At 36.6% G+C, this 17,874-nt stretch overlaps 2 protein-coding genes and 1 long non-coding RNA gene across 4 annotated transcripts; 1 reads left to right on the top strand and 2 right to left on the bottom strand.

Moving 5' to 3' along the window:
• The first annotated feature begins 1,527 nt into the window (after positions 1–1,527).
• Positions 1,528–5,567, top strand: LOC116105132. Of its 2 annotated transcripts, XR_004124032.1 has the most exons (5): positions 1,528–1,648; positions 2,221–4,294; positions 4,387–4,502; positions 4,631–4,750; positions 5,035–5,567. It is a non-coding gene; the product is annotated as an uncharacterized LOC116105132 (long non-coding RNA). The 2 variants fall into 2 exon arrangements; XR_004124031.1 differs by having other exon boundaries at positions 4,387–4,750.
• A 239-nt stretch (positions 5,568–5,806) lies between these two features.
• Positions 5,807–8,219, bottom strand: LOC116105130 (sphinganine C4-monooxygenase 1-like). The gene is made up of 2 exons (XM_031391550.1): positions 7,728–8,219; positions 5,807–6,499 (listed from the first exon to the last, which is right to left on the bottom strand). Exons 1-2 carry the CDS (start codon positions 7,956–7,958, stop codon positions 5,945–5,947), a joined length of 786 nt encoding a protein of 261 aa, XP_031247410.1. The 5' UTR covers positions 7,959–8,219; the 3' UTR covers positions 5,807–5,944.
• A 1,027-nt stretch (positions 8,220–9,246) lies between these two features.
• Positions 9,247–12,126, bottom strand: LOC116105144 (origin of replication complex subunit 6-like). The gene is made up of 10 exons (XM_031391560.1): positions 11,906–12,126; positions 11,772–11,818; positions 11,582–11,686; positions 11,407–11,487; positions 11,065–11,176; positions 10,899–10,961; positions 10,726–10,813; positions 10,458–10,528; positions 9,726–9,819; positions 9,247–9,620 (listed from the first exon to the last, which is right to left on the bottom strand). The coding sequence occupies exons 1-10, from the start codon at positions 12,023–12,025 to the stop codon at positions 9,541–9,543; spliced, it is 861 nt and encodes a 286-aa protein (XP_031247420.1). The 5' UTR covers positions 12,026–12,126; the 3' UTR covers positions 9,247–9,540.
• Positions 12,127–17,874: the final 5,748 nt, after the last annotated feature.

Below are 17,874 nucleotides of genomic sequence, written 5' to 3'. Positions count from 1 at the left end.
GGCTTGCTACAAATCAAATAATTAGCCATAAATATCAAGTGCTTAAACCCTGGATATAAATTTTTCAGAGAAGAAAAGTTATATTTGATGGGATTCATTACAGGTCATGTATTAGAATTAATTTCCTCCGTGCATTAAGTTATGGTGATAAAGGACTTTCAATCGCAATATGTATTGCAAAACCTTCAAGTAAAGAATGTGATTACAGTGACATTCACTGGACATTATCAACAGTGTCCACATGGAGAATGTAGGCTGCTTCAACCTTAATTCTGTAACTACCTAATAATATGCTGGTCCATGTTTTCATTACTCATATAATTTATTCGAGAAACATTAAAGCATCTCTAGAAGAAAGATACAGATAGATGTGTGTTGGGTAACAAACGAAAAAACCCATTATCAGATGTTCATGAAAAGCTGAAGATAGGATTGCTTGATAAGATATTGAAAAAGCAATTAAACTCAAATTGTAATATGAATTAGGTAAGGTCGGCATTGTATAGTTTCAATAAGGGTGTTTTATTTCTGTTTATAGTTTTAATAGATTGTATGTGAAGCAACCCTCGTTTAATGTGTCCATTCCAGAACTTTAATGAGTGGACCGAACCATTAATGAGAAGGTTTTTCAAACATTTCTCTTCCTACATTTGTTTAATGGCTAGGACAGCCCATGTGAATAATAGGAGAAAGAAGTGAAGGTAGATGTATCATAATTGCAGCAAAAGGGTAACTTGAAATCTCCGACAAAGGGCATAGAATTCTGGTAAATTTATTGTTGGAAGAAACTTTTTTTGTGGTTAGAAGTAGAAGATCGATCATAATGGCGTGAGGAGATGTTATAAGCCTAGAGATAGGTTGGACCACGTGGAACACGAGAATGTTTAATGCTACCAATTGGTTTGTAACTGGTGAGAGAATAAAATTGCTTTTTGATGGAACATTGACAGGGGTGAAGATGGACCATCAAACAATCGATAAAGCTTGAAAAAAGTGCATATACATAGAAAAGGACCAGCGATTATATTCATAACCCTAAAAAGGTCGGAATATTTTGGCTCCTGATTAACGATTAACAGGGAAATCATGGTCCCTCTTTAAATCGCATAGTAAGATAATCTAGGGTTGTCAGACGAGTGGAGTAGCTTGTGAGCTAGCTTGATCAACCGCTGATGCTGTTATGGCTCGGTCTGACTCGTCATATAAAACGAGCCGAGTTCAATCAGGGAGGCTCGGCTCTAGGCTCAGAGTATGAGTTGGCTCGCATAAGGAGGGTGATTTTTGTGACTTTTTATAAATTATGGGGGACCTGAAGGTTATATTCAAGTTTGAAAATTAAAAACATGACATTTACCCCCCCTAAGTAATTAGTTGTAAAACAAGACCAATCCCTAAAACCCCCAAATCAATTTCCTTCCCAAATCCACAACACTAACCTACCCCAAATGGATAAATCCCTCCACTGTGTAATCTCGCCATTTTCTTTCCTAGTTTCTTGCCATGCAAAACGCCGCAAACACCGATGCCGATCGATTGACGACGTCCACGCTTCAACTTTCAGTTTTTCATGCTAACGCCAGACGAAATTTAGCCGTGAAACCATTTCTCTCCAACTCTAGTGCTTCAGTCGACGGGTTCTGCAAAAAAAGTGAGAAATTACTTCAATTCAGACTTAAATGGAGTACTACGGCTACATGACAGCCTACTAAAGTTTCCAGAACCCATTCTTGATAATTTTGCTTATTCAAAATGATTGCTAATTTTTTATTCCTTTTGATTGTGCCATTGGATAGTGATTGCTAGTTTAATTCTTCTGTGTATTTGGTTTGCTATAATATAAAGAGAGGTATAAAATTTTCTGACTTTGGCTACTGCCTTGTGCCTTCTATTTGTTGATAATTTTCTAGGTTGAGTCGAGTGTTGTTATTGTTGTGGTTTGATAATTTGAGGTTTATGCCACTATTTGTACTCCTGCTAGAGTACAATGTATTCTAATAAGCTTGATATTTTTGCTGATGTTATTGAAACCTCAACCTTTGCATCTATAACAGATTGTTGTAGCCTGTAGGAGCTTCTTTGATTGTTTATTTCTTTGACTTATCATATATTGCATCTATCAGTATAATTCTTATTATGTATGTTTCATATGGTTTGTTGATGATATGAGTTGAGCAGTTAATTTCACTTATATTAACGATTGTTTTCATTTTTCAAATATAGGTATGGAAATGGAAGGTAGTTTCAAACTCCCCGACATTGGATGATGATACAATTACTATCAGAGTGGTAGATCATTGTAACATGTATGCGAGCATGACTCGATCCACGGAACAAAATGTTAGTAGCCTAGAAAATGTAGAGGAGAATGACAATCCACTTCACAGGAGAAAAAGAGCCAAGACATCAGCGGTGTGGACAAAATTTAAGGAGATGGTTCTCCCTGATGGTACAAAGAATGTGAGTGCATCCACTATAAAACCAAGCTGAAAATTAATGTCACTAAAAGCACTACCCAGTTTAATAGACATTTGAAGAGGTGTGCAAGGAGAATAGCTTCTGTAAGGCAACAACAAATTAATTTTCCCCTTGCCAATGTTGAGGCTGCAACTGTTATCCTGCCTGCTCTACGAGACAAGTTCGATATGCTAAAGATGAGGGAACTTATTGCCCATTGAGTGTTGATGCATTAACATCCATTTACGGTGGTGGAGGAAAAGGGATTGAACAACGTGATGAAGTATGAGATTCTTGAATGGAGTCTGATTTTGCGTAATACATGCAAAAATGATTGTGTGAATGTGTATGAAAATGAGAAGCAAAAGTTGTAGACGCCATTGAAGGGTGTTAGGAAGACCAATCTGACCATAGATCTATGAAATTTAGACAATCAAAAGATGAAGTACATGGTGTTGACTGGGCATTGGATTGATGATAATTGGAAACTGAGTAGACGGGTCCTCAACTTTCTTCATTTCCCTCCCCGTAGTGGTGTCACCATTTTTTATGTCATTTACAAGTGCTTGATGGATTGAGGAATTGAAAATAAGGTCCACACGATCTCAGTGGACAATGCTACAAGCAATGATGTTACAATTAAAGTCCTCAAGGAAAATTTCCAAGCTATGGGGAAGCTCATTTGTGGGAGCAAATTGTTTAATGTAAGATGCTATGCACACATCTTAAACCTGGTTATTCAAGATGATATTTATCAAATTAGACATATCATTGATGACATCCATGATAGTGTGTCATATATCAATGCCTCAAAGAGTAGGCTTAAGGTTTTCTCGGAATTTGTTCAATAGTTGTGATTGCCGTTTCGCAAACTTATTCTTCATTGCAAAACACAGTGGAATTCAACATATAAAATGTTGACAATAATAATTAAGTTCAGACGTGTTTTTCAAAGATTGAAGGAAAGAGATTTAAGTTATCATTATTGTCCCGAAGAAGATGATTGGGACAAAGTAGAGAAAGTATGTGATATTTTGAAGGTTTTTAGTGGTGCGACCAATCTCATCTCAAGGAGTGATTATCCGACAACAAATTTGTTTCTAAAACAAGTTTGTCTAATCAAAATCATGTTGGATAGAAAGAGTGAAGATGAAGATGAAGATGATTTTATTAGGAACATGGTTAGGAAAATGAAAGAGAAGTTTGACAAATATTGGAGGGAATGTAATCTACTGATGGCTGTGGCTGCTGTATTGGACCTTAGATTGAAGATGAAGGTGATTCAATGGTTGTTCTCTAAAATGTATCTTGACCTTGAAGCGTGGGCAAATACTGTTATTATTCGGGATGCCTTGTATGAGGTATATGGGGTATATGGTGAGTATGTTGATGCTAGTAAAACATCGACTATTGCCTGCGCTTTCACATCAGCATGGGATGGACTTCAGGCTCTTGGTGAGGGGTCGGGGCCAACGGCAGACAGAGCACAGGATGGGATGATTTTACTAACTTTCGGGACGTGGTAGAGACTATAGAGCCAAGTAAATCTGAGTTAGACTATTATTTGGGAGAGAGATGCCATAAATATGTGGAAGATCTTGGTGCATTTGATGCTTTGTAGTGGTGGAGGGCAAATTCAACAAAGTACCCAATTTTGTCTACCATGGCTCGTGAAGTATTAGCCATCCATATCACTAAAGTTGCTTCTAAGTCTGCTTTTAGTGCCGGGAGTAGGGTAATTGACACGTATCGATCGTTGTTGACTCCCGACACGGTGGAGATGCTCTTATGTGGATGTGATTGGTGTCGTTCTTTGAATGGGGTGAAGAAAGGGTGCAAAGTAAGTTATATTGAATATAGTTTTGGTTCAATTCAATAATTACAGTATCTTTATTCTAGCTAAACTTTAATTTTTCCTCCTTTTTCATTTAGCTTCCTATCCCCTAAGTTCCTGGGATTCAGTATATGGTTTGGCTATAGTAGCAGGCATGCGTTGGTCCAAGTTGCTTCATTTTGGTTTGGTTTCATTATTATGCAGAGATTAAAATGTAAGAGTTACCTAAACCACATGGAAGCATGCAAGATCTCTTATTCTTGTAATTTTATATCAGTTTTATAGCAAATTAATTAGAATATTTACATAAAAAGAAACTTACTAAATTGAATTTATTTGCAGCCCTAAGAAATTGGTGGTTTCGGAAGAAGAAACCCATCTACAGCCACCTATTTTTTTTATTACTGGACAGTGGACAGCTAACTTTTGATGACTTGGCCACCTATTTTTGATGTATAGTTGGTTAGTTATTAGCTTACTCCTAGCATGTAAAGTTATTAGTTGTAGCCTCCAAATCACATGTTATTTTTGTTTTGCTCAAACATTAATTAAATAAAGTCAATTAAACTAAGAAATTTAATTCACTAAACTTAATCTTTCATACGAAACCAGCATGGTTAATATGATTGAGGAGATGCAGTAGCTATTTTTTTTTTTTTTTTTTTTAATGTATATTGTCATTTACAGCAGATGTTTTTGCATAATTGTGTAATTAAAGAGGTTGATGAGCTAAAAAAATCATGCAGGGCTGAAATTGGGGGTGGTCAAACCAGGGTTGACCGAGCCTAATCGAGCTGGCTCAAACTCGAACTTCCTAAGACAAGTTTGATCACCATTTCCGGAGCTCGACTGGCTCAAGCGCAATCATATAATAATCGAGTGAAGCTCGATTAGCCGAAAACTCGGCTCGGCTTGGCTCGATTACAACCCTAGGTAAATCTACTTTAAAAAGAAATGGCAAGTCTTTCTTCATTTTGTATCAAAATGTATCAATACAAGTAGACACATCTTAGTCAAGTAATGATTTATATTTGTAAATTTCTGAAATTTGAGAATTATGCCTAATCCAGAGGTGTGGATCACCATTTCAAACAAGGAATGGAAAATAGCAGGCATTAACAATTACAACAAAGATAAAACATGAACGGTCCAATGACAGTCCCATAACTCAGAGCAAAGTCATTAAGTACTTCTCTAATGACATTATTTCCCCAATTACACTTCCAAACAGGAAGGCCTATTATATTTCCTGTCCATTGGTTTGATACAAAAACATGAAACAGGCTCTAGGTGATGGTTGAATGAGGCGGCAACAGTCCACCACAAACTCAAGAACCAAGGTCACAGAAGCTGTAGAATAATTGCCATTATTGGTGCATCTGACTTAATATCTATAAACATTTTCCTAATTGCTCATAAATGAAAAAAAAATTCATGGCAGACTATATCTATTTAACACCTAAATTGGCCACCCTACTCAAGATAGATTTAGTTTGATTGGTATATCAACTTCATTACTAACTCATATAAACAAAAATTATGAGAATAAAACACAACATTATATGTATATACAAAATAACATAACAGCATGGCTCATCAGTTCGCAAAAAGAATCAAATACTGGTTGTACACAACTGATTGTCCTAAACATAATAATCAGTTCTCTTTGTGATCTTTGATAGGTCGTGCTTCAAAGCCCCCGTCTGCTCTCTTCTCAAGTGAATAGGGCATATAGGTCCCAAGAATTCTATCCCACATTACAAAGAATGGTTGTGCAAAGTTGTATTTGCTACCATAAAGCTGATGGTGCACATCATGATATGCAGTATTGTTTCTGAAGAAGAATTGGAAGAGGTTTCCAGGAAGCCATAATCCACAGTGGTCATCCACTGTTTTGATTGTAGCAAAGGAGAAGAAAAAGATGGAGGCTCGAGGAGACATACCAGAGAGAAGAAAAGATAAAGCTCCTCCAATTGTGTCATTAAGAAGCCCCTCAATTGGGTGATTATAGAGAGCTCCAAATGCATAGGGGACAACAAGTCGGTGATGTAGAGAATGGATATGTCGATACAAAAATTTATTGTGGTGCATGTATCTGTGCATAAAATATTGCCACGTATCCATAACCAACATCGCTGTTATGAATTGTCTAGCTAAAGAAGATAGAGAAGACTGTTTATTGGCAGAAGCCGAGGCATCGCTTCCTGTTACCTATGCAGGACAAGATTCCACCACAAATTAGTAATATATATCTAGTTTCTGCATATTTATTATCAAGCAAACAAAACAGAGAGACGATGAAGGTGAGCAACAAAACAGAGAGAATAATATGACACAGCTGGCAGCAGTCTATGATGCTGAACAAAAACAATCAGGATATGACCTGAGTAATACCAGCCAAGTAATTAATTTATCACCAATCAGACACTTAGGATTCAAGAAAATTCATCATACGATAGAGCAAACAACTCCTGAAGAGGAAATTTGAACTAAAGGCTTTTTGTATAAAGATACACAGCTTAACTCACTGACTCCATGATACAACAAATTAAGGACCAGAATTCCTCTGCTAATGTCAACTCATAAATTCAATGCAGTCAATTACCAACGTGGTTTCCATAATTGTTCTACCCATATCTTTGAGATTCTTATCTAATTAATAACTTTATTATGCCATATATATCTTAAAATGGTATATCAAATACTACATAAATTGATTAAAGCACTTAACGCATATACACAACAACAAACACCTTCCTCATATTGACCATATGCACAGCATACAATCACAAAACTGTAAAGACAATAAATATACTAGCACTCATCTGCATATGTTAAATCTACAATTTAACACAAAATTCAACATGCTAATTCGCCACCAATCAAACATGTTCTTCATATCATGAGATGCTAAAGTTCCAACGTCAGAGCATTCCTTCAAAAATCTATCACGCAGATTCTTATTATCAAGTTATTTATCCTCCTAGCAAAAATAAAAATAAAAATAAATAAATAATATCTTAGTACCTGAGCACGATGAATCTAACGTGAAGCTGGAATGAAATTGGAAGACAAAAATTACAGATTTTTTTTTTTTTTAATTTTATTTTTTTATCATATATGCACCAATTAATTCCGTTAACACTTGAAAGAGAAATTCAAGCTTAAGAGAAAAAAAATAATAATAAATAAAGAGTAAAATCGGATAAACACAAAAAACTGCAAAGCGTATGATCGATCATCTTATACTTCAAAAGTCAACTCAACTCTAAACAACTTAGTGAATTACAAAATACAAAACACAAAAGTAAAATTCAAAATAAAGAAAAAAACTAAAGCAAACCCATGTCCATAAATCGAGCACAGAATCAACAAACATCATAAAAAAGATTAAAATTGACCTACAGAAACATATATAAGAAAAAAAAAAAAGACTAACCGAAAACAAGAGAATAGCAACAATAGCCTGAATAAATTGCTGAAGAAGAACGCCTTTGACAACATCTAATTTAGATACCAAATTCTTCTGATCTTCATCTTGTCTAGGGTGCAGCCTATAATTTTGAAGCTTATCAAATGAACCAACCACCACATACAGCCCTGAATATAGCCAATAAACTATAATCGGAACAAAGGTGCCTAAAAGCTCGTCGGAAACCCCAAACTCCATTCTTCTTTTACAAATTCAACAAATAGGACACAAGTCAATGTGCCCTAATGTTGTGTTCTACAAACAAATACCAACAAGTTTCGATTTTTCTTACGAGATCAAGAAAACCCTAACCTATATTCAATTATTTAATAACTAAATATATAGGCGATTCAACGCCCCTTCCTTTCTTTTTATATAAATGACTTTTGTTTAATTAAGCTAAGACTAAAGAGAGATTAGTTAATGCGAAATTACGAATTAGGTTAGAGAAGATTCGATAACAGTCCTCGTAATCAAAGTATTGTGTGGATAGGCACCAATAAATATCATTGAGGATGTTGTTACATGTGTGCGAGTACATGGTAGATATTTTTATAGAGTCTTGACGTGGCGATTTCTGGTCGTACTTTGTGTTCTATGTGGTGTATGGGTCAAATACGTCTCCTATGTGCCGGCCCCAAGTTGAATGGTGGCCTGCGAAGTTAAAAATTCGATGCTGGTTCACTATTTTCATCCTATCTTATTTTAAAAACTAAAAAATATATTTATTTTAATATTTTTAAAATCTAATTCTACTTTATCTAATTCAAAACATCAGAATTACTTTTCTAATAATTAAATTTAACTTTACTTTTTTCAAAATATTATTTTTAAAAACATCACAGTGAACCAAACAGGTCTTGAAACTCTTTAATTTCCTAATTTTTTTAAATAATAAACATTTATTTATTATTTTGAAATCACCAACATTTACTCTTGTAACAAGTAAAATCCAAAATTAATATTAAACAAACGATGAATGCTTTAATACAAAGCAAAATGTCATAATTAATCAATAAAAAATATATAACATAAACTCTCATAAATAATGTATTGTCCATAGAATGATTTTAACATTTTTTACTTCTGAATTACTTTTTTACTAATAACCAAAAGTGTTCGAACCAACTTATACGCATCTTAATTAATTATTAAGGATCCTAAAATTAAAAACTAAATAAACCCTTTAATGACCACTCATAATAATAATCCAAATAAATCGAATTCAAAAATCAAAACCTGTTAAATAATATACTCAAAAATTCTTATTATCCCACCCAATCACCTAAAGATGATTAACCTTTTGAATAACTTTGTTATAAGGAATGTTAAACTGTAAGTAATACATTGTCACCTAAAATATATGTCAGTCCTCTGTTTAACAAATGAACACACTTTTATTCTCTCAAATCAAAATAAATGTCAACAAAAATATTTATCAACAGCTAAGAGTCTATTGAACAAATCACTATTTTTTTTTTTTTCCTTTCATTATGAAGAAAAGGAGATCCTATAATAATATATATGCAAAACTGCAGCTTTACAGTCACTTGATATGAAGAAATAATTAGAATAATCCTTCAATGCTCAGAAATTCCAATTCATGATCTATTGAGCACATGCTGCAAGCACCAATAACAAAAATATACCACCAGCCCGAAGCAGTTATATTGTTAGTTGTAGCATAATCAATAATTGCACTTTATGTTCATTTCCTGTCTTCCCATGTGAGCTTCCAGCATGGACAATCCAAAAGATTCACCAAAAGGATGCCAGTATCTTACAATGCCTCCAACTCCTGAATCTCGGCAACTTTCTTCTGAAAGTTGAGGCTGGTTTGCGTTGTTCGCTTGCATGGTACTAAAAATTGCAATCAGTAAATTAGTAACGTTTCTCTCAAATTATGTAACAATAGTGCATAATGAAAATAGAAAAGTAAAAAAATAAAAGGAAATGCCAACCAACCTTTTGCCTTGTTTTTGTTTGATGACAAGACACGGGATTTCCACTCCTCATAAGCAACTTTCTCCTTTCCTTTTTGCCGTTTGTAACTTGAAACCTGCAGAAGAATCGTGCCAATAACATTTTAGGAAAACCAATCACAAACTGATAGAGGAAAAAATAGGTAACGAAGGATGGGAACTATGTTTTGTTTCTGCCTTGTTAAAATAGGGGTTGACAAGATATTAATGTGTGCATATAACTTGTAGCAAGTAGTTGATAATCTATATACAACCACATCCTATTGTGGGGCACTGGTCCCAATTCATATGGCTATAACTTGCTAACAAACAATTTGGTCCATTAAAGAGGAGATTTTGTACTACTTTTGATTCAAAAGCTATGTCATTTGGTGCTACTTTTGATTCATGCTAACAGTTCTGCAGTATCATACTGGGTGTATACGTATTACAACATATATTATGCTCCAGGTCAGCCAAACAAACAAATCAAAAGAAAGCCAGTAAACAGCTTGAAATATTTATTAATGATCCTCACAGAATTCAGAAGATAAGAGACATTGCACTCTTCTGAAATGGATCATATATTGTTTTGCTAAATTAATATCAAAAGTCAACAAATGTCAAATGTCTGAGGGGACTCAACTGGCATTTATCCCTACAGACTTGATCTAAACATTTCTTTTATCCAATGTGAAAAGGGAATAAAACACAGCAAGAGATGCAGCCACACTACCTCAGCTCCATCATCAGATAGATATCCTCCATCTTCAATCTTCCTTTTTCCCGGTAAGACATCAAGCAATTCTGCACAAATAAGGCAAAATTAGAGGAAAAAACAAATGCCAAAACTGATTTTAGAAAAAAAGAATGCCAAAAATATTGGTCAAAACTAACTGAATTCAAGTTACACAGAAAAACTAGTGCCAAAGTTAGAAAAACTTCAGACTCACATACATGGCACATCCATAAAGATTCCAATGCAAAGACAAATAAAGTGTTACCTCGATTCCCTTTTATTTCTCTAGGATCTTTCTTTTCCTTTGCGACTCCAAAAACATCATGACATAGATCTTTCATTGTGGTAGCAACCTATAAACAGTCCCATATAATTTCAAAATGATACCAACATGACCCACTACAAAGAAGAATTATCCACTATGGGGGATTTCCTTACACTTGTAAATTCAGCTTCAGATGTGCCACAAACCTCAATCAACTTAAGCTTGTCTACCTTCAGCTGTTACGTTAGACATTCAAACACTAAATAAGTTAAAACATACAAGTATACCAAATAAAATTTCTCAAACCACCATTCCTTTGCAATATTTATTCTTGGTTACCTTCTGTTTTTTTATACATAAGTAGAATGCAACAGCGGTAAATACAGGGCGAGTGAAGTCTGCAGTTTCCCGCCTGGAAGCTGGCAACGAAGCAAGAAACCGTTCCTTGTACCTGACATCAACACCATTCATTCAATCACCAATCAATAAATTCATTCACAGCACTGCATTAACTAAAGATAGGACAAGTCTTTGACTTCTGGGACTCCCTTCTAAGGGGCATTTTTACAAACAAGTAGCAAATATCATCTGTGTGCACAATCAATCTGTAGCAAACAGAATATACAAAATTTATGAACTTCAAAACAAAGCTACAATAAAGCAACAGGAAAAGGAACTTACAGCGACAAGCCCTTTCGTACAAATGGAATGAGCCTAACACACCCAAACTGAATCCCCAATTCTCGTATATCCAACTTATTCCTACACCAAACCATAACATATTCTTATCAGTAACACAATCCACATCAAATTAAAATCAACATAAGGAAGCAAAAAAATAAAACAAATCACCCACTTGAAACCAATGCTGTTCTGTAGCAAATTAAAGGATCGGGTATAAGCCTTCTCAGACATTCCACTCATCTTAATCGCTGTCTGTCGGTTAAATATAACGTCAAACCTGCATACACCAAGTCCTAATTAATATCACAAACAAAGCAGCATTTTATTGGTCGTCTGGATCAATCAAACGTTAACGTTTATACCTCGTGGCGGCGATTTCCAGACACATTATAGCCTTACAGATCTCTCCCTAAAAAGGATAACAGAATTTGTTTAAACAAAATTTCAACTTCTGCTTAAAATTTTGATGAATAAATCAGAGTTCTATAGTGCTTACGACTCCGATAACTGAGGAATCGAACTGAGCGTCGCAAAGCCGGCGAAACTCAGCGGCTTTTCGGATCAATTGCTTGGAATCTGAGAGGCCTAGCCTTTGAGCGATATCGGAGAGATCCATCTCGTGTGATTGGGTCTGGAATTGTTTTGTTTTAGTTTGTTGATTAAGAGTTTAGTGGTTTTGGAATTAAAGAAATAAGTGATGGAGTTGGCGGGATTCATTTTGAACTTGTGGCGCGAACAGAATGAGTTATGTTTCCCGGCCGTATATAGTTTTGGCGCCTAGCCAGTCTCTGAATTTTGAGATCCATTTTTAAAGGATCGTTTAATTTACAAATCTGGTATAAATCTTCTTTCTTAAAATTTAAATAAATTAAAGTTGGAAGATCAATTTTTACAGGGTCGTTTTATATATATTATATTGAGATTATTTTATTTATCTTATAAAATTGCTTAGTATGATATATATGGTTGATACTTGATTTTGGTACTAACGACTTCGTACGTGTAAAGTACTACCAAATTACATATGCACTGATTATAGTGAATGGATGAGGTACTATTTGCACAGTGGCATGCAAAGACGTAAAAAATAAAGGAGACATTAAATTTTTTATAGTAGTTCAGATACTTAAAACGAATCTTATATCCATTGTGTTCTTTTATATAAGTGTGTTTTTGGTCGTTAGTCAAGATTACAAAAGGTTGCCGAACTGCGAGCTGGTATTACAAATGTTTGATGTTCTAAGTGTTAGAGAATATCAAGCTAGTATCTTTCTAGTAGTATGTCGTTACTATTTTTTTTTTTAAATTCAAGAGTATTTGATTCTATTTTTGTGAGGGAGAGCTGCCTATTTATACCTGTTGTGTTCAAGGTAATGATTACACTTTTGCAAGTGACTTGGTGCCGTGCATACCTCTCCTACCATCTAATTTGTTGAGAACTCAAAGAAAACCTTTAAATTAAATAGAGCTTGGACAAATTTGTGAACCAAATTCATTCAAAGACAATTGTTTAAGTCGATTAGATTGTTAACAATTATATTCATTTTGCCTTTGGGGACATCATAAACTCTGGACGGTGAAAAGCCTTCTTGAATTTTGATTAGTGCTTGATGATGTCAGCATGGGTCAACCCTTATTTTAGGCATAACACATATTAATTCGATTGTTGTTGAAAAGAGCTATATACTTCCATAATTATCAAAATTCCTTTAAAAAAAACCTATTAATAAATATCAAACATCCTTTTAAAAAATGGGATATTTATGAGAATTCCTCTATATTTGCCATGTTTGTCAGTTAGTATTGAAAATAAAAAAAATATTACACATGACATAACTCCTTCTCAGCTAGTTTTGGTTGTTAACTTTAACCATTAGTTAAGCATTTTTTATATTCATTAAATATATAAAGGGTATTTTTTACTTTTCAAAATACTATTCATTAACCCCTAAATATGTTTTTTCTTTTCTCCGTTCTCTCTTTTCTTCTCTCTTCTTTCGCTTACATTCTTCTCTTTCCTCCTCCCCATTCATTCCGCCAAGGTGCTACCGTTTGGCGGCTCGATTCGGCCAAGCGATGGCCGAATCGTGGTTGCCCAATCTGGCTAGCCACAAAACTGGATTGGGCGGCCACGACCTGGTCACTGTTGCTCCAAATCATGCCACCCTGATTTGGCCACTGTTTTGCCAGATTTCAACCGGCATTTAACACCCCACCAAAATTTCAGTGTTCTCTTTTATTATTATTTTTTTTCAATTTCAAATTAAATAATTTAGACTGTTAATACTTTATAGAATTTATTGGGATTATATTGCTTGGATTGTGATACGATCACCTACAGACAAACTCAATCCACAACCAACCAGCAATAATTCTCACACAAGTAATCAACACACAGTCAATCCACAACCAGAATAACACAAGAAACAGAATATGCAATCTCAACACTATTTGTATTAATTAGATAATATGAATGGAACATATAGAAATGGAATGAACTGCACTGTAACCCTAAACCCTAGTGTTTCGAGGAGCCAGGAACCTCCACTGTTTTATCAACAAAAAATAAGATACCCAGCTGCTACGACTCTCCCTGATTAAATACTAATCCCCTTTCCACAATTACCCTTACTCACACAATTCTTATTCTCAAAACAGACTCCTACCCATGACACCTGTGCTTTGTGGACCCTCTTCCCTTAACAACCTTCCTAATGTCTATTACGCCCCTTAAGGGTGTAAACTTTATGCACTGGCGGTTTATCAATACCCTCCCCTTGAAGATTCACCTTGTCTACAAGGTGAAACTGAGGAAACTGCATTTTAATCACTTCATATGGTTCCCATGTGGCTTCAAAATCAGGTAAATGCTACCATTTGATGAGAACCTCCTTAGACCCATCTAATAAAGTACGCACAGAGAGAACAATGTCTAGCTGGACCAGTAATTCCATGTCTTTAGAGAGTGATTCCGAGAGGGGTTGGATGGGTACCGATTGATGTAAGCTCCGCTTGAGCTGAGAAATATAGAAGATAGAATGAATACGGGCTGTGAGAGGCAGATCCAATTTATAAGCCACTGGTCCAATGCGTTCCAAAATAGTGTAAGGGCCATAGAAACGAGGACTGAGTTTTTCATTCAATTTTCGGGCAAGTGATTTAAACTTGTAAGGTTGTAGCTTCAGGAAAACTGAGTCACCAGGCTGGAAGCACTTGTCTCGCAGATGAAGGTCAGCATTGTGTTTCATGCGAGCTTGAGCCACAACTAAGTTGTCCTTAAGCTCCTTTAACATGGCATTCCTCTCAGTCATTTGGACATTGACATCTTCCAAGGCGGAAGGGTAGTCTGTGAATTTTAAAAGGGTGGGAGGGTCTCATCCATAGAGGGCCTTGAAGGGAGTCATTCAGATGGAGCCGTGATAGGTTGTGTTGTACCAATATTCTGCCCAAGTAAGCCAAATCGGCCACTGTCGTGGTTGAGAACTGCAGAAACAGCAGAGATATGCCTCGAGACACCTATTGACCACCTCCGTTTGCCCATCTGTTTGCGAATGGTAAGCCGAACTAAATTTCAGAACAGTGCCGACAGCCTTGAACAACTCCTACCAAAATTGACTCATAAAAAGTTTGTCTCTATTAGAAACAATGGAATTAGGGAAACCATGGAGCCTGACCACTTCCTTAACGAATATGGAAGCCACATCCTTTGCATTGTAAGGATGACCGAGACTAAAAAAATGGCTGTACTTGGTCAGGCGGTCAACAACAACAAAGATAGTATCCACTCCCTTCGAATGTGGTAGCCCCCCGATAAAGTCCATAGAGAGATCCTCAAAAACTTGATCTGGAATGGGAAGGGGCTAGAGGAGTCCGGCTGGTTTTAACGACGACTGTTTATTAAGTTGACAGGTAGTGCAGGCCTTAATGTAACGTTGTATATCTTCCTGAATACCCTCCCAATAAACTACTGAGGAGACTCTCTTGTATGTTCTGAAGAAACCCGAGTGGCCTCTATTAGGACTCTAATGGAACTCGGCCAGTAATGTGGAGACAAATCTGGACCCTTTTGGAATAACCAACCTGTCCTTATAGAATAGGTAGCCCCTGCGGAGGTGGTAGTTGGGTCAACTAGAAGAATCAAGGAGAAGGTCCTGAATGATTTCCCTGAGTTTCGGATCTGTTTGTGCCTCTAAAGCCATGTCCTCATACTTAGAAAACTGTACCGCAGACAAAGCTAAAAGGTGTGCCAATTCAGTTTCGTCTTCTCTTTTTGAAAGAGCGTCTGCCACTCGGTTGGAAGCCCTTGGATAATACTGAATTTCAAACGTAAAACCCATTAGCTTGGAAATCCATTTGTGTTGCTCTGACGTTTTTGATATTTGGTCCATTAAAAACTGGAGACTGAGCTGATCAGTCTTGATTATGAATTTTCTGCCAAGCAAATAGTGACTCCACTTCTTGACCGCAAAGAGGATGGCCATCAATTCACGCTCATAAACTGATATCAACTTGGCTGTAGGGGAGAATGCCTTGTTGAGGAAAGCTATAGGTCGAGCCTGTTGCACCAAAAGAGACCCGAGACCTTTTCTGGATGCGTCTGTCTGAATTTCAAAGGGAAGTGTGAAATCTGGAACTGCTAAAACTGGGACAGTAGTCATGGCTTTCTTAAGTCTATCAAAAGCCGTTTGTGCTGAATCATTCCAAGTGAAAGAATCTTTTTTCAGTAGCTGAGTAAGGGGCCATGCGATTGAACCATACCTTTTTACGAATCTCCAGTAATAACCTGTCAGCACAAGAAAACCTCTCAATCCCTTCACATTCACAGGTCGTGGCCAAGACACCATGGCCTCGATCTTTTTCGGATCTGCCTCTACTCCCTTTTCTGAAACCAGGTGACCCAAATATTCCAGCTTAGATTGGGCAAACGAGCATTTTTTCTTATTAACAACTAGCTTGTGTTCCTGCAAAATCTGAAAGGTTAGTTGTAAATGCTGGATGTGTGTGGAAATGTAGGGGCTATACACAAGAATGTCATCAAAGAAGACCGGGATGAATTTACGGAGGACAGGTCTAAATACGGAGTTCATTAAGGCTTGAAATGTTGAGGGCACATTAGTGAGTCCGAAAAGCATCACAAGAAACTTGTAATGCCCCTCATGTGTGTGAAAGGCTGTCTTGGGAGCATCAACCTCTCGCACCCTAATTTGATGGTATCTTGACGTTAGATCCAGTTTTGTGAAAACCGTTGCCTCAGCCAATTCATCAAGTAACTCTTCAATGGTCGGTATTGGGAATTTATCAGGTATTGTAATGTCGTTTAATGCCTAGTAATCTACACAAAATCGCCAACTCCCATCCTTCTTTTTGACTAATAGGACAGGACTGGCGTATGGGCTAACACTAGGCTGTACAATCCCGGTAGTCAACATTTCCCCAACCAGCCGCTTGATTTCATTCTTCTGAAAGTACGGGTATTTGTGGGGTCGGATTTGGGTGGTTTGGAACCTAGTTGGAGTTCTATGGCATGGTCATGGGTCCTATTGGGTGGTAATTTAGGGTTCTGGTCAAACAGATAGGGGTAACTATCTATCACCTCTAATATTCCAAGGTCAGTTTCCTCATGCATTGGTTCTTCCTTAAGCCTATGGCTCCAAACTCCACTATGTAGCCAGTTCCCGTAGCATGCACAGACCTGACCATGGTTTTTAGTGAGATCTCAATCTTTACCGGTAGAGGATCCCCTCTCAGTTTTACCCTCTTGCCTTCCTAGTCAAATTCCATTGTTAGTCTCTTCCAATTGGCACTCACATCCCCTAAACTACTCAACCATGTAATTCCCAACACAATGTCTGCACCTCCTAATTCGAACGGAAAAAACTCCTGCTGGATCTCAATCCCCTGAAGTATCAGTCTCACTATTAGAGTATGTGCCCTAGAGCCAATCAATTATTGTAGAATTGACTCTTTGTAATAATGTTCATTAATCAATAAAAGGCATTTTATTCTATATCGCGTAAATCATTATTATTGCAATATATATTGATATATGTCCTTAGAATGGTAAAACCATGACGAGGGTATCAAGTGTTTCAAATCTTGATAGTGAGAACACTATGAGAAAAAATGGTGGCCATTCTAGAAACGTCCGTAGCCCCAGTATTATTCTGAAGTAAGGGCACAGATAATACGGTAAGACTATCATAGTGTTGAACGACCTTGTCGAAAGGCAGTGACTGATCTCACTTGTCAAGGTTGTTTGGTGACAACCTGGTGCAACACATGGGTGCTTGCTGTAGGCGGATATACCGCAGCAAGTTCATTGGATTGACCCACCAGAGGATTCCATATGGATGGTAACCCCAGTGTCTATGGAACAAATCCTCTAACGAATGGTGGTACATGTGATCCTTAGACTTGAGATCACCAGAGCGCCTTGTGCACCGATTGGTGCAGTTTGACCCTAGC

The sequence above is a fragment of the Pistacia vera genome, unplaced genomic scaffold (genome assembly GCF_008641045.1).
Source record: "Pistacia vera cultivar Batoury unplaced genomic scaffold, PisVer_v2 Contig493, whole genome shotgun sequence".
In the NCBI taxonomy this organism is placed as follows: domain Eukaryota; kingdom Viridiplantae; phylum Streptophyta; class Magnoliopsida; order Sapindales; family Anacardiaceae; genus Pistacia; species Pistacia vera.
This window is presented reverse-complemented; position numbering and strand designations above follow the sequence as displayed.

Excerpts from the sequence above, each read along its gene's own strand:
- LOC116105130 (XM_031391550.1), bottom strand. The coding sequence starts at position 7,958 with ATGGAGTTTGGGGTTTCCGACGAGCTTTTAGGCACCTTTGTTCCGATT. Across the intron at positions 6,500-7,727 it reads TTGCTATTCTCTTGTTTTCG|GTAACAGGAAGCGATGCCTC; the intron begins GTTAGTCTTTTT and ends TGTCCTGCATAG.
- LOC116105144 (XM_031391560.1), bottom strand. The coding sequence starts at position 12,025 with ATGGATCTCTCCGATATCGCTCAAAGGCTAGGCCTCTCAGATTCCAAG. Across the intron at positions 10,529-10,725 it reads AGAAATAAAAGGGAATCGAG|AATTGCTTGATGTCTTACCG; the intron begins GTAACACTTTAT and ends TTATTTGTGCAG. Across the intron at positions 9,621-9,725 it reads AAACAAAAACAAGGCAAAAG|TACCATGCAAGCGAACAACG; the intron begins GTTGGTTGGCAT and ends TGCAATTTTTAG.